Consider the following 27416-nt stretch of genomic DNA (forward strand, 5'->3'; position numbering starts at 1 on the left):
ACCGACAGACCAATAGACCAAGTAAATTGTAAGTTAACAAGAGTCAGAATGAAGCAATGGAAAATGTAATTGGAAAGTTTCTATTTTGTGATTTAACAAATTTCGCTTTTATGGATTGTGCCATCTTTGTTTTTCTATGTACACTGTACAGTACATAGAGGTTTTATTGGAAAATTTTTAAGCATCAATTACTTTTTTTAAACAAGAAAAATTATGTATGTACATGTGCATTCATAAAAATTTCTTAATTAGAACCTTCTTGAGCAATTATACACCCCACTCCCCCCTTTTAAAAGCTGAAAGAAAGAGGGGGTAGAGTAGTTTTTCATATATTTGTTTGTTACTTTTCGTTAGATTGTATTGGGTAATGTAAGGCCCAGGATGGTTAGGGCCCCGCAGGGGGGTTTAGGCACTTCGTAGGGGCAAGTCATAGCATAAAAAGAACTACAACATTACTCCTCATATTTTAAATTTTTTTAAAATAAAGGTGGTGGGAGTATATCAATGCTCTACAGTAACTTTGTGCGAATGCACCGAATCTTACAATTCATATTAATTCAATTCTTCTATTCATATTGATTATAAAGGATTCTACTACAATTTGAAAATCTACAAAAGATGATTATGTTGAATTAGTAACAATGAAAAGATTCTTTTCAATGGAATATAATTAGGTAGGTTAATTAATAAGAAGTAGGGAGAAGTACATTTATTTAATTAGATTGTACATTACTTATTTACCTCGTAAGGGCTGGATTCTCCCTCGATTTTTAAGTGATCATTTAGAGAATCCAGAGCATCATCCGCGTATAATGGGATGCTATACTTTTACACCTAAGAATTTTTAAGTAACATTATTAAGTAACATCCATCAGACAACCAACCCTTTGATTGTACGACCTTTGTCTGAGACGTCCTAACTTGCATGGTAATGAGTTGCGCCTGTTTATGGGCCAAGGCATTCTTCCGACTCCTACTCTTTATGTCACGCACCTTACATAGCAGCAGTAGGAACCATTTTTAACGTCTTTAGTTAAGACGCGGTGTCGGTCCGAGATTGGAACCTATCACCTCCCCGGCGACGAGCGGATGGGCTATATATACGTGTTACTGTTGAGCCACTATCGCGGGTTCAATTAGAATGTACATACCAGAAATGTTACATGTTAAAAATAATAGCAGCTATGTCTGGTGCGTGACACTGAAATATATAAGTACTAGCGGCTTCGCCCCTAGCCTCCAGGGGCTTTTTCCCCAAGAGGTGATAAAAAAATTGACGAAATACGTAAAAGGAGCAAGGAAATCATCTACCAAATAAAAAAAAATTGGGGGGGATTTTTGTTTTTAATGAAGGGGTTGGGGGTGTCCCACCCCCCAAGAAAATAGCCTAAAACCACCACAGGACCAGTAGGTATATTCCCTGATGAGTAGAATCCGATCGGTTCAGTGGTTACCGAGATCTTAAGGGACGGACAGACGGACGGACGGACGGACGGACGGACGGACAGACAGACAGACAGACAGACAGACAGACAGACAGACAGACAGACAGACAGACAGACAGACAGACAGACAGACAGACAGACAGACAGACAGACAGACAGACAGACAGACAGACAGACAGACAGACAGACAGACAGACAGACAGACAGACAGACAGACAGACAGACAGACAGACAGACAGACGGACGGACAGACATCGTTCTACTTTGTATTATAGATGGATAATGCTAAATTAAAAACATGCCAAGTTTGTTTTCTTCTGGATAAACGTCGTGCAATCAAAGGGTCGTTGTCTGATGTCACTTAACATAATATGCCTGTAAAGGAGTTTGTATACTTAAAACTAAAAGTCACGTACATAATATCAGTACAATCCTTATCTCAAACTTTTATAAATTAAATATGTATATTTGTCATCATATGTGAAAGCTAGAAACATAAGTTGAAAGTTTCAGATTAGTTTTGTTGGCATTTTCTTTGTGCAACAAACTTTATTATAAAGTTATTAACATTTTTTATTCTTGGAAGCGCAGCTTCTCTTTTACTAATGTTTGACCATACTTTTGACAATAGATTTATTACCCTAGATGGACTGTAAGACTCAATAAACCGTTTAACTTTAAAAAATCATATGAAAGCAAAAAAAATTTTGTAAAAAATCTAGGTACCTATATTTTTTAACAGTGCTAAACTTTTCAAAAAACATACATTTTCCTTTAAGAATTATCCCGGAGGGGCCTATACCTGCGTAACCTAAACCCTTCCTAAACGCAATACAACCTAACCTAACCAAAACTAAAACAAAAGAAGCTACCCCCCTCCCCCCCCCCCCCCGTTTATAATAATAGGGGGTTTCTGTGCTCAACTGTGAACTTTTAGAGAAACCACCTGTATTTTAATCATAAACTATTATTATGTGTATTGTTGCTGCACTTTTTCTAAACAAATATTTGTGCAATTCTTTATAAACATATTTGATGTCCAAATATGCAAAATAAAATATGCAATCTGCAAAAATCTACTTGCGGTTTCACAGGCCCTGCAGGTTTAGGGCCCCATGCAGGGGTTAGGCATAGGAAAAAAAACTACCACCTTTGTTTTCTTTTATTGTTCAGGAAATAATTGGGAGGGGCCGGTTTTCAGTCCTCGATAGCACTATGATGAAACAGATTAAATTGATGGAAAAATTTTGACACACTTGTATATTGTACAATCCAATTTTGAAACATCTTATAAAGATTTTAGGATAACAAATGGCAGGACAAGTTTATAATCTTTGGGTTTAGTTTTCTTTACCAGAGAGAGGGGTCAATGGACTGTTTATTACACTAGTCCCTAAAGTTTTATAACAAAGTTTTCTTATTCGATGGATTAACAACTTTGGGGACTTTTGTGAATTTTGATTGGTAGGCTCATTGAGTTGAATGTTCAGAGGTTTCAACCACTAATTTTAATCTATAGAAAGGGTTATTTTGTGTATCATCATTGGGGATGTACATCAATTTATCGGCCATTGTTTTATCCCTTTACACCCCTTTAAATATAAGCACAATAAGTTTATTTTTCGTTTACATCCAATATTCATGCCCTTGAAAGGGAAGGAGGGTACAATGGACTGTAATTTTACTGTTCCCCAAAGGTGCTGGCTTCATTGCTACTGTTCAATCATCATTAAATAAATTAAGGATCAATTTTTACGAAATTAATATTTTATTTTAAATATCAAATTGTTATAATAAATGCTTATGATTTTTTAAAAGTATGTTTTGTTCTAAGATATGTAGCTCCGTTTCTTGGACATTGTCAACCTTGTTTTTAATATCAGAAACTCTGCTATTGTCATATTGAAGTTAATTAATTTTGAATTCCAGTGAAATCTTCTTACTAAATTTTGCTGATGTAATTTTTTCTTAATTGGAACGTATTAATTTGAAATTATTTTTAATGGCGAGCCTACTTTATGGTTTCAAATTTCTTCAGTCTGTTCGTCTTAAACGTCTATAGAGACACTTGAATTTTTTAGCCCCTTTATTTAATACTACTTAAGCTAGTCTATAATTGTCCTGCAGACCGTCCGTGACGCTTATGGGCGAATCGCGATTTTCTCGACCGACAGACCAGACCGACCAAATAAATTATGTACTGGATGCTTATTGTTACAGGGGATCTTCATACAAAAATTCAGATGTGTAAGCTAAATGGGATCCGAGAAAATCACGGTTCCCCCATAGCATTACGGATGGACTGACAAACTTACGGAATTATAGATAAAGTTAACAATAGAGAAGCTTTGATGATAAAAAGAAAAGGAGTTCAATTAATTGTACTTTTAGCATAATCAAGGGATATGAACACATATTTACAGCAGTGTTGCGTATCCGCATTGATTGTATGCGGATCCGGATTCGGATCCTCCAAATTTGGTCAGTGCGGATCCGGATCCTTGACAATAAAAATAAAATCACCAAATTTTTTAAAATACTTTTAATTTTCAAGTCTGAACCTAAACCTTAAAGATTGGCTCTCATCACGAGAATGTCTGATTTTCAAAATTTGTAAGTGACTATTTTATATAAATTTAGGTAGATTTTTCCATAAATTTATACCCCAGGATCCGGATCCGGATCCTTGGACTCAAAAAAATGCGGATTCTGATTCACAGTATTGAACATTATTTTTTTATTTGCAAAAAAATATTTTATGTTATTTACTAATTTAGATTCACTTATAATAATATTTTTTTTTCAGAGATGTTTACCATTTCCAATTATATGGCAGTAAATCACCCTGGTACCACACGAGGTGAGCAGGCGTTTTTCATCAAATTGTCTTATTGAGCATAATAATTTTTGTTGAATAATTTAGATTAGGTCATGTTAAGGTTTTATTGAATCTGTGACCACAGGGTTAGGAATAAACTCCCCCCAATTCCAATCTAAAAAAATAAAGTATATATGAATATGGAAGATAATTGCCTCCTATATATTAGAATGATTAGTGGATAATTTAGGATACTGTTAATCATCCAAACTTTAAAATAAATAATTTCACAATGGATAACTTAATGGGGGGGGGGGGGGGCGGTTGACATTATCCCCTCCCTTTCCATTTATTTTCAAATAGCCTTTTATTTCCTGAACATTTAAACTTTTAAATAAAATTTAAAAATCTGAAAATATAATAAGATTAAAATTGATAAAAAGATGAATTTTAGATAAAAACAAGGTAAAAATATAAAAATTATAAGTTACAAATAACACATTCATTGCAAAAAATTAGAGAAAATTTCCATTCATTTCAATATACTTGAAATACCAAACATTGTTATTTAGGATACGTCCACGTACTATGGAGCTTCTGTCAAACCTTCACTCACTCTATGAACTACACATTTGTACCTTTGGCGCCAGAATGTACGCGCACAAGATTGCCGCGTTTCTAGGTGAGAATTTTAAATTTTTGGCGCCATAAAAGGCACAATGACACATTTACTATAGTTGCTAGAATGTATGCGCATAAGATTGCCGCGTTCCTTGGCAAAATTAACTATTGTTAACTTTTTGGCGCGAAAAAAGGATTTATGACGCACATGTTTATAGTGTCCACGTGGTAAGAATTTAATTAAATTATTTTGATATAATATCTACCTATCAAAGAAAAAAAAACAGGATGACAAAATTCATAATAAGAAAAGAGGAAAAATTAAGTCACTTTTGCCATTAGAGATTATACCTGCATAGAGTATATATTTCACTCATGAACTTATAGCCGTCTATTCTTATATGAAATTAAAACTAATAGGATGTTTGTCTTTCTATGTTTGTGTCTGTCTGTATATCGAAGGATCTCGCTAACCACTGAACTGAGATGACTCCACTTTATAGAAAAGCTTCCTATAGGAAGTTTTGTAACTCTTAATATTTATATAAATTTACTTTAGAAAACTAAAAATGATCGAGGTTGGTCGAATTTATTTTCTTCAAGGCCCTTTTGACCTCTAGGAGCGTAGCCGTTAGTTAGGTACATACATAGGCATTAATTTTGTAATTTCAGTGACATAAATAAAACTCACACATATTCTAACTTTTTGTTTGTTGAAAAAATCCACAAAAAATGCATTTTTTCTTTTGTTTTCAGATCCTGAGGGAAAATTCTTCTCCCACAGAATTCTCTCTAGAGACGAGTGCTTTGATTCGAGATCCAAGGAATAAAAAGTTGACATTTTCTAGTTCCTCAGTAGCGTAGCTAATCTATAATGTCATCCATACGTCATGGCGTTTAAATTAACTAAAAAACTAATTTTTTTATTAAAAATCCAAGGAATATAAAGTTGACATTTTCTAGTTCTCCAGTAGCGTAGCTACTTTATAACTTGTTTATCCATACGTCATGACGTTTAAAGTAACTCATTTTTGTTGTAAGGTACCTCGTTCGTGCATAGTCTTCTTTCAGGCGGAGGGAGGGGAAATTGGGCTTTAAATTACGCTGGTGTCCAAAGTTTTATAGTTACGATATATTATTCGTTTGCTCAAAAACTTTGGGAACTTTTATTGAATTATTACCTAAGAGACTAAACTATTAATGTTTAAACTTTTCCATCATTAGTTGTAATCCAAATAAGTGGTAAACTCGATTTTTATCTTTGGGGACGCATATCAATTTATCGTCCAATGTCTTATACCTTGGTTTTAGATTAAAGGAATTACAATTTACAAGCTGCAATTTTTTTTGCAAAGCTACCTTGTAATTTGTCAAATGTCCAATTAAAACAAGGATGACAACATCTATGAATGCGAAGCTCAACAAATCAGACAGAAAAACGAACATTTACAAAGATAAAGTAACAAAGCAATCAATGTTTAACAATTTTTAGAAGCAAAGAAAGAGGGGACAAAGGGCTGTTTATTACACTAGTCCCCAAAGTTTTATGATAACGTTTTCTTATTCGTTGACTTAACAGCCACTATTTTTAATCTACAGAAGGGATAATTTTGTGTATCATCATTGGGGACATACATCAATATATCGGTCATTTTTAGATCTCAGTTTAATATTTAGCATTATTTCAAATTCACTTGAATACAGTATTTTTCGGACAAACTTTCAATTTTAGTCTAAGAGCTACCCGTTACGTATTTGGATAGCTTCTAGTTATGGAAAAGCTTCGATCTAAAAAAGGTAAATTTTTTCCTATGAGATAATAAGAAATTAAATTCGATGACAGACTAATTCGGGGCCCATTTTTGTACAATACATATTCTCTTCATTATGTATTATACTAAAGTTTTACAAATATTTTAAAACTGTACTAAAATGTACAAAACAAAGAGATTTTAAACCCAATTATAAATACAATTTTTGAAGCCATTTTTCAATGGTTATTTGCCCTTGTACATTTTAATCTTGCGTACATTCTCGGTATAATATATATCTTTTATAAATAAATCCCTCCATAAAATAAGGATGGTTCATCTAAAGGAAAAACTATTTTACACCATGCAACTTTACGCCGACTTTTTAGTAGCGAAGCTACTATATAATTCACTTTATCTGTCTGTCCGTCAGTCAGTCCCTAACGCAATGGGGGGAATGTGATTTTCTGTATCAAAGATTTTTAGTGAAGACTCCTAAGACAAGTACACATCTAATCTATACATTGTTATGTCCGTCTGTCTGTTGGTCATGCTTCAAAAGATGTAAAGTTTTTTTAAGGTTTCTTTATTTTCTTAGAGTTTTTGCATATTATCTCATTTTTTTATTTAAAGAAAATAATCACTTTGACGCTAGATGATAAATGGATGAATATTCACTTAATTACGACATATTAAATTAACCTCATACCTTACAGAAATCGAAGGATGAATCCACGAGTAATCTAATGAAATATTGTCAAATTTTTAATAATTAGACAGCAAATATGTCGGCTCTGTTTCCCTGTGGAGATAGTATGGTCTGTATCATTGATGATAGGTATGCATATTATATTTAGTTCTGTAGCTACTGGAAAACCAGGGAAGGTTGCGTGATTATATTCTGGCTAATTGCGACAGTAATTTTTCAAGTGCTTAGACTTTTAAAGGAACTTAAACTCGAGACAAGATGTTTTACCGTAAAGTATCCAGCAAGCCTAGAAACTTTCTCCCCCTCTAATAAAAATAAGGGACGTATTTTCCACATAAGCCTTACCCCTGCTAGTGCCCTAACCCCGCGTGGCTTCTATAGCTGCGATGCCCTAACCCTACCCAATATATCCTGACAAAAAAAAACACGAAAAACTAACCGTCCTTATTTTAAGTTTATTTCAAAATAGGGAAAGGGGAGGGGGGGTCGCTTGACTTTTATTGTGTGTACCACTACACAATCGGAGACGAATGCCATGAAAATGTCCTCTGGCGATGCACTAATGAACTAAAAATGACAATATTTCCAGGGAGGATGTTTGGAATTTCGCGCCAAATTTGGTGCACGTGAAACCTTACCATTTCTTCAAGCACACGGGGGACATCAATGCCCCGCCTGGATTATCCAAACAGGTATTACTTAAATAGTTGGCAAATTTGTGTATGATAGACTTGTCCTATTAATCCAAACTTGACACAATGCTATTTTTTTCCCTATATTCTAATGCAGTAGGATCTATGTAAGTATGTAAGATCACATAAACGGCGTCAGTGCTGGTCCTGGTAGCAAGTAGACTAGTTTGGGTTGAGATAGGTCAATCCTCTAAAAGATTAAGTCTAAGTCTTTAACTTGAGAAAACTAAATACCCTATTCCTCCCCCCCTCTTTAATATTTTAGCCATTTTGGATTGTTCCGTACTATTTTTTACTTTTATAAGAGTATTTGTTACGGACAGATCCGTAATGTTGAAACGCATTTTTATTAAAAACACTTTATGTTTATTAGTTCTAGATTGTCCTTCTCATTTATTGAGCCTCGCTTTTATGGATGTTGTCCTCATTGTTTTTTTGAAAATATTATTTTTAGGAGAATGACGACAAAGAAGGTGTTGACTTTGACAAAATTGTTGAAAAGAAAAAACAGGTGAAAATATGTTTTTTTATTATTGAAGGTACTCTATAACTCTAACTGTCTGTCCGCTCTGAAAGGGGATATTTCAATTACTCTGCTGCTATTGGAGATTGACGGCTGAATTTTAGTGTTAAGATTCTGGTAACCAACGAGACAGATTTAACCATAAACGAAATTAATTTTAAAAAAACACGAAACCAGCAACACTTAGTATTATTATATTAATTTAGATTTATTTCACTTGATGGTTAATACCTTATTCCTGCTATGAGCATTCATTCTATAATGTACTTGGTCCGCAGGTCTGACTGTAATTACCCTCTAGTTAACATCAAATTTCTATATTTAAAGTGGGTTTCCTCTGCTACTAGAATAGATTAATTATTTGCTAAGATTCGTCGCTTTTTCTGAAATGCCTTCGATGATCAAAAATTTTTTTTTGTAAAAATGTATTTTTCTCAGCTGCTATTTTTAGTTCGTCCCGAGCATCTAGAGGCTTTATTTTCTAGAATTGAAAAATTAGCTTAAATCCACCTCAATTCTTTATTCTGTTAATAAGATCACCTAAAACCACCTTTCTGGGTAGATTTCTAATTTTCTATTTCTTTCATTTTTTCATTAAGGAAAATATTAAGAGCTAGCTTTGCACATTTTTTACTTTCCTCTTAATTAAATAAGTTTTATAGGAAAAGAAAGAAGGAGAGGAAGAAACAGAAAAGAAAGTGGAAGAGGGAGAGAAAGAAACAGAAAAGAAAGAGGGAGAGAAAGAAACAGAAAAGAAAGAGGGAGAGAAAGAAACAGAAAAGAAAGAGGAAGAGGGAGAGAAAGAAACAGAGAAGAAAGAGAAAGAAATGACGGAGAAAGAAAATGATATTGAAAAAGAGAAAGAAAATGGTACAGAAAAACCAGATGATGAAAATAAAGGTACAGAGATATTTATTAGTTCACTTTTTCTGTCCTTCAGTCAGTCAGTCGGTAACGCTATAAGGAAATGTGATATTCTCAGCTTCTACTAAAGATAGACAGCTGATTTTGGAAGATTCCCTTCGTTTTCGTTAATTTTCTCTCTTAAATATGAATTCTTGCTTTAAACAAATGTTCTTTAAATCTCCTTGTCCCAATGTCCATCTTTGATTGTTTTGTGCCTCGCTACTTAAGGATGTTGGTATTCTTGTTCTAATATGTTAGGTACTCTTTATGTGCATTGTATAACATTGGTAACTTTCAAATGTTCGTCCGTCCGTGTCCGTAATTCATAGCTTTGATCATTAATTTAGACTTGTTAAAAGTGTTCTATCCAATTAAAACTTTGCATGGTGATTCCTGTAACAGATATGTTCAATTTAGAAAACGTCTATTTTTAACAGGATGATTAACAGCAATTTTGTATTTCATATCTTCTCAAAAAAATTTGGGATATGAATTCCTAGGATCATTAGGTATAATGTAACAAGCGAAACATCTCTATCATCAAGTCTTGAAAGTATGTCCATATAGAGCATCCTTAATTTTAAAGTAATTTTTGTTCCAACTTTTTGAATATTAAATGCGTTGATACTAAATATTTTAATCGTTTGTTTGACCGTTTTTTATGGATGTTGTCACCCTTGTTTTTTTTGTAGAAGCATGTAAAGAAGATACACCGGATGGTGAGGAGATTAAAGATGACCTGGAGTTGAGTGACAGCGAGGAAGAGAATGATAATGAGACAAGTAATAAAAAGGTTGGCTTTAATCAGTGATTTTAAGGGAAAAGATAATGGACGATAAATTCAGACTGGCCAGAGTGTACGTTTTGTACGTTTTGTACGTTACGCATCGAATCTGTGTACGTTCTGGACGTTATTTTGATATGTGTACGTAACGTATTTTGAAATTTGTATTTTTGTACATTTAACGTTTTTTTAAAAAATAATAAGAATCAAATATTAGCAGAAAAGTAATTTGTATGTTTTGTACGAAAATTTTTGCAAAAACAATAGGTGCATTATTTAAATAAATTCAATAATATCTTCAATTTTCATAGAACAAAAATATGTATGTAAATTATGCATATATGTTATTAGAACTTACAGTTTAAATTTATGGATTTGAAATATATGTCCTATAGATATAGTTTAAACTATTGAACAGAAAGAGATATGCAGTTGACTAAATTCAAGTTTAAATGCATTTCATGCTACTACCCCTTTAATAGATTTTACGATAATTTTTTTCAAATTCTTTATATACTTGGGATAAATTTTCCGAGATATCATATGGTGCACAGTGTAGGATTAAGAAGTCTTATTTTTTGGTATCTTCAGTTTTTAAAGAATAAGAATCAAATATAAGTATAAAAGTATTTGTATATTTATTTGTATTTGTACAAAAAGTATTACATAAATAGTATATTATCTATAATGCAAAGTAGAATGATGTCTGTCCGTCTGCTTGTCCGTCTGTATATCAGAAGCTTAATATCTCAGTAACCACTGAACCTATTGTGCTCTACTCTTCATGGAATATACCTAATAGTCCTGTGATGGTTTTTGCTATTTTCTTTGGGGGAGGGACACTTAAAGCTTTTTACTTTCTACTAGGATTAGAGGCTTCGTATCCCTCTTTTATAGAATCGTTTGTTGGAAATTTGTCAAAAAAAAAATAAAAAAATATTGTGATTATTTTTTTCATTTAGGCTTCTCCCCAGGGTGCGGTGGGGGTTCCCCCACCCCGCTGATTTGCATTAGTTTACAAAAATAAATTGAGGGGTGGTTGATTTTTTTTTGGGGGGGGGGTGGGTTTCCCACACTCTAAGAAAATAGCCTAAAACTACCACAGGACTAGAATATTCCCTGAAGATTAGAATTTAGAACCCAATCTTTTCAGCGGTTACCAAGATCTTAAGCTTTAGACAGACAGGCATTGATTTACTTTGTATCAAAGACTAGTATTTTCTGAGATCTTTAGCAATAGACAAAATAACCCTATATCCTATTATATGTTTATCCTATAAATCCTTTTTTTTTCTGTAACAAAGAATCTCGCTAACTGCTGAACCGACATGATCTTGTGAGGTTGTAGGCTATTAGCATCAGACAAAAAACTTACTACTTTATTTAATAGAATATACTTAGTACGTAATAACAGGATGTATGTCTCTCTGTCAGTTTATTTGTACCGAAGGTTCTCGCTAACCGCTAAACCGATATGGTTCTCTTTTACAGGGTAGCTTCTCATAGGTCCTGGGAGAGGGTACAACCACCCTCCCAAGAGAAACTACCCTTAGAAAAAAATCACAACCCTTCCCCTATTTTTTCTTTCTTTTTAAAATTGAAATCAGAAATGGGGGTGGTCTACTCCCCCTTCCCTCACTAAAAAAATTATTAGCGAAGCTACTCTATAATCACTTTGTCAGTCCGTTATGCTATCGGAGAAATGTGATTTTCTCGGCTCCTGTTTTTTGATTGAATAAGTTCACATTCTACATATTTTCATTGAGATTTGCCTTTTGGTTGGGTGCTAGATTTATTCCTAGATTTTCTTTTTTTCATGGTTTTCTCGACTTCTATTCAAGATAGACGGCTGAAATTTTCAGGGAATAAATAAATTCACATTCTACATATTTTCAAAAAGTTTCTTTAAGGTTTGTCTATTTGTTGCAGTGCTAGATCGATGCCTAGATGTATAGGTTTTTGTGATTTTCACAACTCATATTCCTGATAGACGGTTGTAATTTTCAGGGATTGTATTAGTTTTCATTCTTAATACTTCCACTAAGTTTCATTGAGATTTGCTTATTGGTTGGGGGGCTGAATTTATTCCTAGATTTTCACGTTATTATATATTTTTAAAAGGTTTTGTGATTTATTTAAATAAGTTAAATGCTTATTTTTTACGACACTACTCTATAGTTTATATAGTTCCCAGATTTCCATCCATAACTTTTGAGCTTCGCTACTTAAGGATGTTGTCATCCTTGTTTTTTACTTTTTGTTTTTAAATAAAAAAATGGGTTTTTGAATTCAACTCCCCCCCCCCCCCTAATCAAGTTCCTCTAGAGGCCTCTAAGGGCGTAGTCGCTGGTCCTTATAATAGGATATACTTTGTACATAATAACAGAATGTCTGTTTGTTTGAACCAAAGAATCTCGCTAACCACGGAACCGATATGGTTCTCCTTAACAGGATAGCTTCTCATAGGTTTTTGGAAGTTTTATAACTATTTTGGGGAAGAGTATCACCATCCACCCTCCCAAGAGAAATTGACTTTAGAAAAAAAACTACCTCCTCCCCCAAAAAATGAATTTTAATTGCGATTTTAAGTTAATTTTTTTCCAGATGTCTACAAATAACTTTTGAGCTTCGCTACTTATGTATGTTGTCATCCATGTTTTTTTTATTGAATTCAACTCTCCCCTCCTCAAGTGCCCCTAGAGGCCTTTAGGAGCGTAGACGCTAGTTCTTTTGAATAGAGTAAAAGGATATCTTGTGTCTGTCAGTTCGCTATGGTTCTCCTTTACAGGTAGCTGCTAGTAGACTTAAATGTATTGATAATAGGTAACTAGGAAATTATTTAACTTATTTTTATTAGGAATGTACGTTTTTTGTACGTTTTTTTACTTTTTTTATGTACGTAACGTATTTTTTTTGTGTACGTTATGTACGTTTTTTATTTTCAAAATTGGCTGGCCAGTCTGTAAATTTATATGCATTCCCCACCCCCCCCCCCACCCCCAATGGTTATAAATAAATGTTCAATTTTTGTAGATTGAAAATATTGGTCATTATTTTGAAAGCAAGTGCAACTAATAAAAATTTGACAAAAGTACCCGAAGTTTTGAGCCAAAATATCGTAGTACCAGTGTAGTTTACTATCCAATGTCCCCTTCTTCACTGATTTTGATATTGAGCATTCCCTTTTGTCGTTCCGGGAAAAAGTGATTTTAGAACTTTATAGGAATCATTTAGAAATAACCCCCCCCCCCCCTCCTTAATTAGGATGTTATAATCAGGAATCTAAAGGGATAAGACAATGTCCAATAAAATGTACACTTCCAATGATGATATACAGAAATGCACATTCTGTTGTTTACAATTAGTGGTTAAAACGTTTGGACACTGTTGTTAATTAAACGAACAAGAAAACGTTATCATAAAACTTTGGGGCCTTATCACGTGTAACAAACAGCCTAATGTTCCATTCCCTCCTTGATGTAGGTAATCAATGTTTTATTTAGGAGTCCAAAGACAGCACGGCACAAGGAGAGAAAGCACCCGAGAAGAAAGGAGATGATCTCATAGACGTGGAAGATTCTGATGACTATTTGTTTTACCTAGAGGACATTCTTAAAACCATTCATAAGGTAAATACATGGTCATCGTGTCGGGCAGGTCACGGGTTCGAATCATTAAAAATGATTCCCCCCACTGCTGCTATGTCAGATGCTCGACATTAATTTTTATATTGCTGTTATTTTTAAGCGTGAATGCTAGACAGACGAAAAAGAAACAATGTATAGATTAGATGCGTGCAGCTGCAGACAGGTCATGGGAATATTCACTGAAAATTCAGCTGTCTTATCTTTAAAAGCAGCCGAGAAAATCACATTTCCCATAGGCGTTTCGGAGTAACAGTAGTGAATTATTGAGATGACTTGCCACTAATAAACTTATTTTCAGGCGTACTATGATCTGTACGACCAGATGAAGGGGGACGAGAAAGTTCCAGATCTCAAGACTGTTGTTCCTTACGTAAAGAGAAAAGCTTTACAGGTAAATAGATAGATAGATAGCAAGATGATATTAAGGGATGAGACAATGGGCAATAACTTGATATACATCCCCAATGAATTTCAACAAAATTATCTCTTCTGTAGATTATTAGTTATTAGTTAAAAAGTTTGAATCCAACCAATCCAAACTCAATGTAAGTTTTGAGTTTTCAAAGTTTATGAGTCAATGAATAAGATAACGTGGTTTTAAAAGTTTTGGGCTACAGATTAATTTACAATTCAATGTCCCCTCCCTCTCTGGCTAGGGACAACATTTAATTTCTAAAAAGAATTCAGTGAATGCAGTTAGTATAAATAGATAGCAAGATAGCTAGAAAAAAAAGATAGATATTAGTATGTAGTCAGATGAATAATAAGAAAAATATATGTACAGATAACTTGTTTAAAATAATCTGAAATAGTTATTTCTCGCATCGTATTATAAACTGCTTTCTACGGATATAGAATGTGCCGAAGGCACTGGCTAAAAAAACTGGTTTTAATCTTATGATTGTACATTTTTATATTCGTAGAAAGCTGGATATGATACGATGCTAGACATAGTTTTTTCGTATGGATGAGAACCGGTTCCTATCCACCGGATTCGAATGAATATGAGAAAGAAAATTTTTGCTCTTTCAAATTTTGTTCTTTGTAAATAAAAAAATACAATTTTTAGAAATATTTAAGAAAAGAAATATTTGCTTTGCATTCTAAAAGTTATCTAAGAAGTTAATTTGCATAAGTAACATTAAACAGAAAGCAAGGATATGAAAATGAGGAATAAGGTATTCCTACCAAAATAGAAAAAATTTTATAATTAAGGAGAGTTGGAAATTTTTTGCTCTTTGCTTGTCAGTTTAGTAGTTACCTAAAGGATGCCTTTCGATTTTTTAATATGTCGATTATGAAGGTGAGTTGTTACCTAAGGGAGTGTATTCACTCCCCTGGCCTTGAAATAATACCCATGGCCCCGATATTGGTTTTAGGTGGGTGTACAACAAATTTTCGGGTGTGCTTTGCGTATCCCCGTAGCAAAACCCTGTGCATGCTCGTCACTGCAAATTATCCTAATTTTATAATTCAAAATAAAACGCCGGTGTGGTAAAACTGTGAAAAATACATGAGTTTCAAAACTTATTTTACATAGTCGAGAAGATTAATGGGGGGGGGGGGAGTTTGTACACTTACAGGAAATGAAAATTCAGTATCAAAGTTTGGCCTGGCCGTTTGGGCTTGTTTTTACAATTATCAACCTCATTCTTTTTGTAAACTCTCTTTTATTATTAGATTTACATGTAAACTTGACAAAGGGGGGGGGGGGGTGAAAGTGACACTTTTTGAAACCAAAACTAAAAGTCAAAGGAACTCAACTAAAAAAAGAGTTACAGGTCTGACATTTTGCATGGCAGTTGCTTTATAGGGGTACAAAATGGAACTGTGAAGAAACGGCGGCGCAACCGCCGAAAACCGCCGAGAAAAGGCAAAAAAAAATTCGGCGGGAAACGGCGGTTTTCGGCGGTTGCGCCGCCGTTTCTTCACAGTTCCATTTTGTACCCCTATAAAGCAACTGCCATGCAAAATGTCAGACCTGTAACTCTTTTTTTAGTTGAGTTCCTTTGACTTTTAGTTTTGGTTTCAAAAAGTGTCACTTTCGCCCCCCCCCCCCCCCCCTTTAATGTTGGGACTTTCCTTCTAGGGGCTAGTGGGCAAAAGATCTCCCAAGCACTAAAATTTTAAGTTCTGAGCTTATTCTTTAAGATATCGAGCTGATTTTTTTTTGAACCTTTTATTACATAGCTACCCCATATTTAATTTTTGCTTCTAGGAACTTTTAAGCTCAAAACTTATAAATTTTGTATTTGGGGGGTTGTTTTACCCTAAAAGCCCCTAGAAGGATAGTGCGTAAATGAAATCTGTAGTTACTACTATACTTATTTCAGTTATGTGAAAATGTTTCCATTAAAAAAATCAGCTCGATATCTTTAAAATAAGTTCAGTACTTAAAATTTTAGTGTTTGGAGGGGTCTTTTGCCCCACAAGCCCCTAGAAGGAAAGTCCTAAAATTCCATTTTCAAAGTTTTACATGTATATCTAATAATAAAAGAGAGTTTACATAAAGAATTAGGTTGATAACTATAAAAGCAAGCCCAAACGGCCAGGCCAAAATTTAATACTGAATTTTCATTTCCTAAAAGTGTACAAACTTCCCTCTACCTTAATCTTATGTTTTCTTATTCCTTTCTACTTTTAAATAATCCTTTCTTTGATAAACTTTGAAATGTGATGCACAAGGGATGTATATTTTCATCAGCGTAGCTATTCTGGAATTAGGATATTTCATACGGTATGTCCCAAGGACGTCCAAGCTTTATATTTTGGTTGGGGGGGGGGGGGATACAAAATCTTAATCGAGGGGTAATTCAAGTTTGGGGTCGTATGGTAAAATGCTGCAAAAACAAGGATGACAACATCCATAAAAGCGAACCTCTGAAACGGTAGGACAAAGGGACATTAACACTTGTGTAATGTCAGAACTGAATAATCAGAATGCGAATGTATAGGAGTCAAAGCAAAATTGTAAGTAAATTTATTGAAAAACTGCTTGATACAGGATAATGATTATGGACATACTTACATTTTTGGGACTTGATTATAGAGTTGCTTCGCTAATAATATTGTACTTTGTTGTCCCAGGAATCAGTATACCAAAAATCAGACCAATCGGATAATTAGGTCACATACAAATTTGTTGTTAAAATGAAAAAAATCAACATGTTTAAAATGGACGTACGGACATTCTGGTAATGATTATAGAGTTGCTACGCTTTCTAACTCGTACCTAACTATTACAGGAATCACCATGCAAAATTTGAAATAGATAGGACAATTTTAACATGCCTAAATTAACGAAAAAAACTATTTAAAAAAGTAAAAAATCAACATGTTTAAAATGGACGTACGGACATTTTGGTAATGATTATAGAGTTGCTACGCTTTCTAAATCGTACCTAACTACTAAAGGAATCACCATGCAAAATTTGAAATCGATAGGACAATTCTAACATGTCTAAATTAACGAAAAAAGCTTTGTTGTTGTTGTTGTAGCCATGATTCTCTGAAGTTAGGACTCAGATGCACACGGAGACTGGAAGTGAGAATCTTTTGGCCAATCTTAGATTGGTAAGCTTCGCGCACAGCTGATTGTATTCTATGTTACATTACAAGCTGACTCGCAATTCTCGTGGAAGCTACTCAATTATTACATCACCCTGGCCTAGAGTTTTGGCAGGTGTTCCATATTAAGCCACCCTAATTAATGGCACTCTCATACGAGGAGCATGGATGAGGGATAGCATGGTTAGAGCTGCTTGATTTGTAGAATCCTAACTTCCTACAAATCTCCCCCCTTACAACCCTAGGGCATCTTAGGGAAGGTTGCGTGATCATAATCTGATAAATTGCGACAGCATTTGTCAACCAAGTGCAAAGTCTATGTGGGGACTTGAACTCGGTTTCTCCCAACCACAGCGTAGTGCGCTAACCACTACACTATGGGACACCCTTACGAAAAAAGCTATCCGTTACGGACGGACGTACGGACGGACCGACCCTAATTATAGAAAAGCTGGGCTTTTAAAAAGCGGTTAAAACTTCCCACAAATTTATAGGGGGGATGGGGGATAAGGGGGGGGGGAAGTTCTGACACATTTGCGTAAACAGTGAGTATAGGCTTTATCTTTGGACTGAGAGGATAGGTTATTAGGGATAAAATCATATTTATATGATGAATTTCCCCCAGATTTAAGATTTTTTGGATAGGCCTCCAGGTTCCGGAGCTCCAGGCCTACAGGTGGTCTCTGTACAGGTAAAAATAAAAAAAAATAAAAAATTTTAAGAGTGAGATGTCAGCTAATGAGACAAAATATGTATGTTTTTTTTTTCAAATATGTGAATAACAATCAAAAAGAAGCATATTTTGTTTTATAAGTTAATCTCTAACTCTTCAAAAAAAATCTTATTTTTAATTTTTACTTGTACAGAGACCACCTTCAGGCCTGGAGACCTATCCAAAAAATCTTAAATCTGGGGGAAATTCATCATATAAGAATGATTTTATCCCTAATAACCTATCTTCTCAGTCCAAAGATAAAGCCTATACTCACTGTTTACGCAAATGTGTCAGAACTTTCCCCCCCCCCCCTTAATCCCCATGAAATATTTTTTGGCTTTACTAAGTTATGGGCAATAAGCATCCCTGTTCGCAAAGGATATTAATACAAAATATAATCTCTTGTTGAGGAGTATATCAAAGGAGTTACTTAAGTTAAAATATATGTAAATATCTTTCATCTTGACATCAAAGCATCTTTACAAATATATAAAGCAATAGGACAATGGAGGATTAACTAACCCCCCCCCCCCCCTGGAATGCTAAGGGATAAGACAGTGAAAGATTATAAGATCTACTACACCCCAATTGATGATAAAAATAGGTTTAAATTTTTAAGTTGACAGTCTTAGACACTTATTAGTTTGGAACCAACCAATTAAAAATAAAAGTATTCAAAGTTTTTCAGCCAACGAATACCATAATGTATTCATACAACTTTGGGTATTTACAGCCCAATGTCCCCTCCCTCTCCTGAGTTTATTCCCCTATCTCATTTGTGTCTCTGTAGGTTTTTGCTATTTGGGAGAAGAGATGGGTGTAGATCTTTCTAGCATCATGCAGAAAAAATCAGGGAGGTTGGGAACTGGTACCCAAAGTTTTTAAACAACGTCTTCTGAAAATTTTAATTTGTTTTAATGGTGTTCTAGCCAATAATTTTAATCTACAGAAGATATAATTTGTTTATCTTCAATTATCCAATCCCATGAAATCCCTGGTTATCAGAAAACTTTTAAATTCAAAGTGAATAGATTCAAAGTTTTCAAGTTTGTAAACAAGTTTTATCTACATATTACATATATTTGAGGGATAATGCAATGCAAGAATAGTTATTTCTCGTATCGTATTATAAACGGCTTTCCGGAGGCACCGGCTAAAAAAACTAGTTTTAATCTTATGATTGTACATTTCTATATTCGTAGAAAACTGGATATAATACGATGCTAGACATAGTTTTTTCGTATGGATGAGAACCGGTTCCTATCCACCGGATTCGAATGAATACGAGAAAAATATTTCTTATCTGCCATTTAATCTAATATTAAGACATAACATATTGTTTTTCTTTTACCTAAATTATTGTATTTTCTGAGCTTCTTTCATTTTGGCCTATGTATTAAAGGGGGGAGGTGGATGTGCACTTTTTGAAACCAAAAGACAACTTGCATGATCTCAGCCCATAAAAGAGTTACAGCTCTAAAATTCGGCACAGCAGTTGTTTTTGTGGAAAACAATGTGGAACTGTGAAGAAAAAAGTTTATCCCAGATGATTGAAAATTGTCTATTATGGCGAGAAAGGGCAATAAAATTTGGTGGTTCCGCCGCCGTTTCTTCACAGTTCCATATTGTTCTCTACAAAAGCAACTGCTGTGCCGAATTTTAGAGCTGTAACTCTTTTATGGGCTGAGATCATGCAAGTTTCACTTTTGGTTTTTAAAAGCGACACATCCGCCTCCCCCCTTTTAAGTTGTTCTCATTTGTGGTTTAGGTAACCAATTGACGGAAAATTCATTGATATCCCCAATAGTTATAAACATAATTATACCTTCTGTAGATTAAGTTATTGGTCCATTTTAACCAACTAATGAAACTTTGATTGCAATTGTGATTTACAGTCCAGTGTCCCCTCCCTCCCTTGTTATTCTATGTAGTAATTGGAAATCTATGTGCTTATGTAAACAGAGGGAAAATTATTAAGTCAAACTTCTTAATTATAACCATTTCATAGGTATACAATTTTAGTCCTAATTAAGAACAGTTTGACTTAATAAGCGCATTTGACAAAACGGTAACTCACAACTTTACGGAAAATAAGCAAAAAAAATGACCATCTTTTTTCATATCTAGGGAGTAAACCTAGTATTAAGTGGAGTAGTACCTACCCAAGTACCTGTACACAAATCAAAGCCCTTCCTGCTTGCAAGATCATTAGGTAAATATTTTCAAGTTATTAAGATACTTTTGAATTGAAGGTCGTTCAAGCTTTTTTGTTTGTTAGGGGGAGGGGAGGGGGAAGAATAAAATGAGGGGTTTCAAATACTTTTCGCCATTTGTATAGTAATAAACAGAGTATTACCTTATTTTGAATTTTCTGATGAAAATTTTACACCCTTACTGTAATACTGGTTTTCTCTTCTTTTTTCTCTAAGTATCGGGAACTCATTTGTCCACAATTAAACGCTTTGCTGAAGTCTAAGTTAGAAGATAATGTTTGATTGTTATACTGTTCCAGAGGTGCGCTTTTATGGATGTTGTCATCCTTGTTTCTTAGTACCAGTTTATTTTGCTTAATCATAAATATTTGCTATCTGCGTCAAGTTTAAATGTTTTACCTTTATAGAATGGTTTATTATTTTGTTTTGTTTTTCCAGATGCTTCTGATAAAGTATTTTTTTCCTTTTAAATTGGGTTGAGAAAGATTTTTAACAGAATGGTTTTTAAAAATAGTGGTGCTTCTTAGGGGCTGAGGTTTCTGAAAATGTTAGCTCAACAACAACTCATCTAGTGGCGGCCAGACCCGGAACTGCTAAGGTATTTAGACAGAATGGTTAAGCCGGATACTTTTTTCGTTGGATATCCGATATCCGGCTGATTTGTAATGCCGGATATCCGATGCCGGCCGGATATCTAGCCAACGTTCGATATCCGGCAAATTACCGGATATTCGGTATTATAAATGAGCCGGTATCCGGTTTCCGCATAGTTTCAATATCCGGAATCCGGCCCAACCCTAGTATTTAGATAAACATTAGGATAGATAGCAATGAAATAGTTAGATAATAGGATAGTTAGATAGATAGATATTTAGGTAGATCCTTGTATAAAATATTACGTGTACGGCTGATTTCTAAAGCCGGTTATCCGGTAATTTGCCGGATATTGGGCTATTGCACAAGACGGTTGCAATTATTTAACCATTTCTCCCTCTAGTGTTTTACTCGAATAATTACGCAATTTGAATTTTAAAAACGCTCGCCTATTTTGGAACACCCTTTAATTTACTTAAACTGTCATGGAACTATTATTTTTATCCCTCTCATTTCTCCTAAATTCTATCAAAACTGTTGAGTGTTTTGTAGAAAACTGAATTGTTTTAAGTTTAACTCGTTCATTTGCATATTGTGAATGTAAGGGCTCCATTTACATGAAAACCGCAGAGAAATTACGTTTTATATTTAACCCTAACAAGAATGACAACAACTATAAGAAGCGAAGCACCTAATATTCATAAAATGGACAAATTTATTTATAGAGCATATATGCAGGTTTTTAATACAAAGAAAAAGAAGGAATTTGCCAAAAAAGAAGTAAATCACATAAAAAGTAAATGACCAACTGATAGACGGGCAAAAACTGTGTTTACTTTTATTAAAAAGGTTGGTTACAAACATGTAATGTCCAAAATGGATAGTCATTGTTAATAGACATTTATTTATATTCCATTGTCTTATGGTCCCTGGTCAACATATGTTTGTGTCCGCCGATCCCTGTTCAAAATATTTTCATGAAAAATATTATGTTACCAAAGTTTTACATATTCAACAAATGCATAATAACTAAAGGGGCATTTTCTCATTTTTAGAGAGGGGAGTTGTACCACACTTTGTTACTTAAAAACATCGTATAATAAGTATCCATCCCCCCCCCCCCCCCATCAAAATAAAGGGGGATTGATATGCCCCCCTAAAATAACCAAGGGTCATTTCTAGCGTGGTTATGAAAAAAAAATTGCGATTTAAGGAATAAAATAACACTCTTCTTGTTGTCTTTAATAAATCAACTCTAAAGCTTACACCTCCCATTAAACATCCTCGATTTTGTTTTAATGGAGGGTGTCAAATTTGTGGGATGTGCTTCGCGCAACCACATTGGAAAACCCAGTGCACGCCACCGTATATCTCTAAACATCTTTTACCATTCACAAGTAGAAAAAATCTGATTTTAATTTTACCCAGAGAAGTTTTGCTTTTTTTGACGGAGGGGGTTCGTATTTTTCAATTGGCGATTTGTCTTGAAAGTTAGTGTACCCTCCACCAAAAGTGTTATAAAGCTTCCCTGGACAAATGAGAAGCTACATTGAAAAGGAGAACCATTTCGATTATGCGAGATCCTTTGGTACACATAGAAGATAGCCATCCTGTTATATTATTATATACTTTATGTTATTATAGGTGAATGAGGCGAAGAAGTTAGGGAACGTGCATATTGTGACCCCCGACTGGCTGTGGTCCTGTGCTGAGAGATGGGCCAAAGTGGATGAAAGTCTTTTCAAACTCAGTAAGATTTTATTGATGCAGGGATTTAAAGGGATAAGACAATAGCCGAAAAAATTGTTTTTATTTCCTAATGTTAATACAAAAATTACCCGTTATGTAGATGATAATTAGTAGTTCAAACGTATGGACACTCAATTCAATAAACCAACCAATTAAAATTCATCAAAAGTACCCGAAGTTGTTCAGCCAACAAATAAGGAAACGTTTAAAAAACATTTTTGAGGACTTATGTAAAAAAAAACAGCCCATTGTCCACTCTCTCTCTGGCATTAATGTCAATTGTATTGTTGTTCTACAGAAGGGGTAATTTTGTTATCATAATTGTTGGTGTACATCAATTTATTTTATGATTCGGATTCCAGATTTTAAAAAAAGATATATTTGGGTATAAATAATGAATGGTAGATAAGTACAAAATCTAAAAATGAAACGTAAAAACCTAATTAGAAAATTGCAACCTATTTATAATTAAAGAGTGAAGGTATTTTTTAAAGCGAAGCTTTTCTTTAATTAGGGCTATTTTCGTTAATTAGGACATGTTAGAATTGTATTATCGATTTTAAGGTATTATCCTTTTAGAAATATTTTTATCTTCCCCCTCCGACCCCCCCCCCCCTTACCGGAACTCTGGCAGCGTTGTCCGGCACCCTAGTCTATCTTGCCGCAGCGCTCGGCCTCCAAGCCCCCTAGCCTATAACCTAAACTAATCTAATTGTAAAAAAAATTGTAGTTTTATGCCAGAGTCTAAGTTCTGTCGGGGGGGGGGGGGGGGGGGAGTATAAAAATTTTAAAAAATATTTCTAAGAGGATAACGCAGATTTCAAACTTTGCTTGTTGATTCCTACAGCAGTTAGGTACAATGTTTTAAGCAAATATTCTCTATAATCAAGTACTTGAAATGTAAATATGTAAATACTATGCATTATGATTTGGTTATAATTAAGATCAGTTTGACCTAATAAGCGCATTTGACTGGAAGCTTGCACCCAACTTTACTGGAATTATGCGGAAAAAAATACCCTCTAAATCATTCTCTTAACTCATATGTTTGAAAATTTGATTTAAGATTATTTGATTGCAATTAAACTTTCCTCAAATTTCGACATTATAAAAATGCAAGTTTTGTTAAATCTATTTTTAAGTAGAGTTGTCAGTTTATATCAGAATTATTGAATTAAGTTTTAATTGGACTGAATTAAAATTTAAGTGGCAGATTATGCTTTCATAAAAGTATGCGATTATCACAGGGATTTAAAGGATAAGACAATGGACGATAAATTTATGTTCATTCCCAAGTATAAGGAACAAAATTACTCTTCTGTAATTATTGGTCGAAATGTTTGGATCTATCTAATTATATATATATATATATATCTGTCTATTAAAGGTAAAAGTGTGAGTGTTACCGTGAAACCGCCAGCCCATTGTTCTTCACCAGAGATTGCCTTTGCTGAACGATGCGCAGAAATTGAAATCAATGACGGTAAATCTAATTTTAGACATTAATAAGTCGGTTTCCCTTTGATTGATTGATTGATTGATTGATTAGCCATAGTTTCTTAGGGTTTGGACCTAATTAGTCATGGAGTAGGCTGAGACACTTTTGTATAGCCACAAGGGCTACCAAGCTCCACGTTCAAGCACATTATGACTTGACCCGCTATCTCATGAGAGCTACTCATTATTACCTCACCTTCGCCGAGTATGGCAGGTGTCCCAAATTAAGTCACCGTAATGAATGACGCTCTCCGCAGAGGAGTTTGGGATAATATTATGTACGTGAAAAGACAGAAAATTAAAAGGGGTAGGATCAGGAGAGGGAGGAGACATTGACTCTTGGTACACTAATTGAATTTTTATGATTTACATATACAAAATGGGTAATATTGTTAACAGATTTATAGTATAGTATAGATGTATATATACATACAACTACCTCCCTTTCTTTTTCAAAGACCTCTTTCGTCTGCTTCTGAATTATTTTCTGCTACATGGCCGTGTTAATATAAGCGACACCATTGGTTGATTTTCAATGATTCAATAGAAGGGTGGTTGCGATGGGGAGATACAGAATTTATCCCTTTCTCTCTCTAGTGTTTTACTCTAATATATTGTTAACTATCATTGCTGATGTATATCAATTTATTGTCCATTTTCTTATCCCCTAAGGTAGAAACAAATTGTGCTTAAAAGCTTTAAAAGAATAAAGAAAATGAAAGACTTAAATTTATTTTTAATTAATTTTAAATAATTTTTTTTTATTTTGACAGACTGACATAAGGAAAGAGGTAAAACAAAATTGAAATCAAAATCATTTTTTTTGAGTTGTTATGAATTTATAAAACTAGTTGCTTTGCCTCCAGCCTTGTATTAATTTATTTTGGGAGGGCGGGTATTTTTCCCGAGGCCATATTTCTTGAAGAAGAGGGGTAAGTTGTCATCCTTCCCATGAAATAGCCAAAACCCTTGCCAAAATCACTGCTAGAATTTCATAAGAATTGTGGAGTGATTGGTCTAGCCGGACACATTGGCAAATTTAACTATTTAACAAGGACGACAATCCATATAATAAAGTAAAAGGATGTTTGTCTGTCTGTGTATCTGTTTGTCTTTACCGAAGGATCTCGCTAACCGATGGAGCGATCGGGTTCTTCGGCTTCTCATTGGTCTCGGTTAGGTTTATAACTATTTTAGGTGAGGGTAACACCACCCTCCCAAGAGAAATCGCCCCTAGAAAAAAATTAACCCTCCCCCCCCAAAAAAAAAAATTAAATTTAAAAGTAGGGTCGGGGGAGTGGATTCCCCCACCCCTTCCCCTCCCCCCAATTTTTTTTATGTAAATTTAATAAAATAGGTTTTAGGATTTAATTCCCCCAACCTCAAGTGCCCCTAGGGGCGTAGCCGCTAGTATTAGATAAAGCAGGTTAAAAAACATACTAACTTTAAAAAAAAAGCAAAGACTAACAAACATTTATGATTGTAGAGTTACTTCGCTGATAATATTAAAGAAAATACATTAAATGAAAACTTTAATAGCCGTACGAAGTTTTTCCGTCAGACTGACAAAACCAATAATGTAATTCTTCGCTGCAGAAATAGATGAAAGCTTCTATTTAAATTTAAAAATTTATTCATTACCAAAACCTTTTATTATGATCAGAATAGAATATGAATAACTTTTCAACTAATTGGAGATTACACTAATTCATTAAATTGAGAGCATTAAATAATGTAGAAAATTACCTATTCCATTTTTTTGTTTATCCTGTATAAAAGTAACAGAATGTTTGTGTGTGTTGCGAAAGATCTCCATAACCGCTAAACCTATATTGTTCTCCTTTACAGCAAAGCTTCTCATAGCTCCAGGGGAGGTTTATAGCTATTTTTGTGGAGGGTACTACTACCCTATGAAGAGAAATCCCCCCCCCCCCCCATTTTTCCCCTCATGTTATTAGTGAATTTCTGTATTTTTGTCTGTCTGTTTTTACTTTTTATGTAATGCAATGGTTTTCAAATCGCTTACTATAAATATCCATTTGTCTATCTAGGATACAGCCGACAGCATAGTGTAGCTGAATCCGACCCATTTTTGGCTTTTTCATCCAAAGATCTAGAAGGTAACTTATTTGATTAATACTAGAATTTCAGTTTTGCCTCTACAGGCCTCTAGGAGCACTTGGCAGAGGAGGGAGAAGAATTTGTACAAGTTCTTAGGCATAATGAAAAATCATGTATCATAGTATAGACAATTTTCTTTTAAAATACAATAAATAAGAATCATAGAGTTAATATTTGTTTTTTTACCATGGTTGACTACCAAAATTCGATTATTAAAAATGGAAGGGGAGATTGGACAGTAAAATAAACTGGTTCTCAAGGTTTTTCAACATGCTGTATCATTCGTTGGCTCAAAAACTTTTGATACTTTTTAGAAAAATTTGATTGATTGGTTGCTTGAAAATTATAATGTTTAATATTTCGAGCTAAAATTCTAATAGGGTAGTGCGGGGTTAATGCGATAGGGGGGTCTAATTCCGGTCACTCGACCAACTTTTTAAAAACCGTTTTTTAACGGTGTTCTAAACGTTTGCGAGAGATCAAAGTTATAGTTTATTGCCTATACTTTCATTTCTTACTTCAGCAAATTTTTGTCAGATCACTCCTTCTATGATTTTTTGCCCTCAAAAAGTTGCAAAAAATTTGCAAAAAAAAATTTCAAAATAGGCCATGTTCAATCTAAAATTGTGAAAAAATGGTAAGTCCTATTGACCCCCGGGTTTTTGTAAAATGAAAGATATGGCATTCATTTATCGTTTGCAATTGGAGTCGTTGTTCTAACTTGATTTTTTCATAATTTTTTTTTCGTCTCAAAAAAAGGGTCTATTCCGGTCACTTTTTTTACTTTTTTTTATTACTGTATTTATAAATTTATAATACCCTAATTTTTTTTCAGGTGATCTGGAAGCATGAACAACCTCAATTCATGACCTAAGCTTTAATCATTGCCTTGCCTGTTGTTAGATGTACATTATTAGTCATTTTACTGCTTGTATTATGTCATGTTTTGTTGCCTAAGCTTTTCAATTTGTAAAGACATTAAAAATTTTTCAAACACAATTTTATAGTAATGGGAAGAGTATATCACCCAAAGGAACGCCTTAAATATTTTCCTGAAGATGTAT

General features: G+C 34.1%; 1 protein-coding gene across 5 annotated transcripts in view; it reads left to right on the forward strand.

The window, feature by feature from the left end:
- The window catches only part of Fcp1 (RNA polymerase II subunit A C-terminal domain phosphatase Fcp1), a 47676-nt gene that overhangs the window by 13330 nt on the left and 6930 nt on the right, over positions 1-27416 (forward strand). For 2 of the 5 annotated variants that reach the window (XM_080145580.1, XM_080145581.1), the window contains exons 7-21: positions 4252-4305; positions 4836-4945; positions 5641-5706; positions 7410-7473; positions 7934-8036; positions 8491-8547; positions 9222-9459; positions 10158-10258; positions 13753-13878; positions 14195-14287; positions 20306-20390; positions 20919-20989; positions 22630-22735; positions 24122-24217; positions 26283-26351. In XM_080145580.1, the coding sequence (XP_080001706.1) occupies positions 4252-4305; positions 4836-4945; positions 5641-5706; positions 7410-7473; positions 7934-8036; positions 8491-8547; positions 9222-9459; positions 10158-10258; positions 13753-13878; positions 14195-14287; positions 20306-20390; positions 20919-20989; positions 22630-22735; positions 24122-24217; positions 26283-26351 (1439 nt within the window). Of the gene's footprint in view, positions 1-4251; positions 4306-4835; positions 4946-5640; positions 5707-7409; positions 7474-7933; positions 8037-8490; positions 8548-9219; positions 9460-10157; positions 10259-13752; positions 13879-14194; positions 14288-20305; positions 20391-20918; positions 20990-22629; positions 22736-24121; positions 24218-26282; positions 26352-27416 lie in introns of all 5 variants that reach the window. The other 3 variants (XM_080145583.1, XM_080145582.1, XM_080145584.1) reach the window with 3 other exon arrangements.

The sequence above is a fragment of the Acartia tonsa genome, chromosome 13, assembly GCF_053477335.1.
Source record: "Acartia tonsa isolate MP-2025a chromosome 13, ASM5347733v1, whole genome shotgun sequence".
Lineage (NCBI taxonomy): Eukaryota > Metazoa > Arthropoda > Copepoda > Calanoida > Acartiidae > Acartia > Acartia tonsa.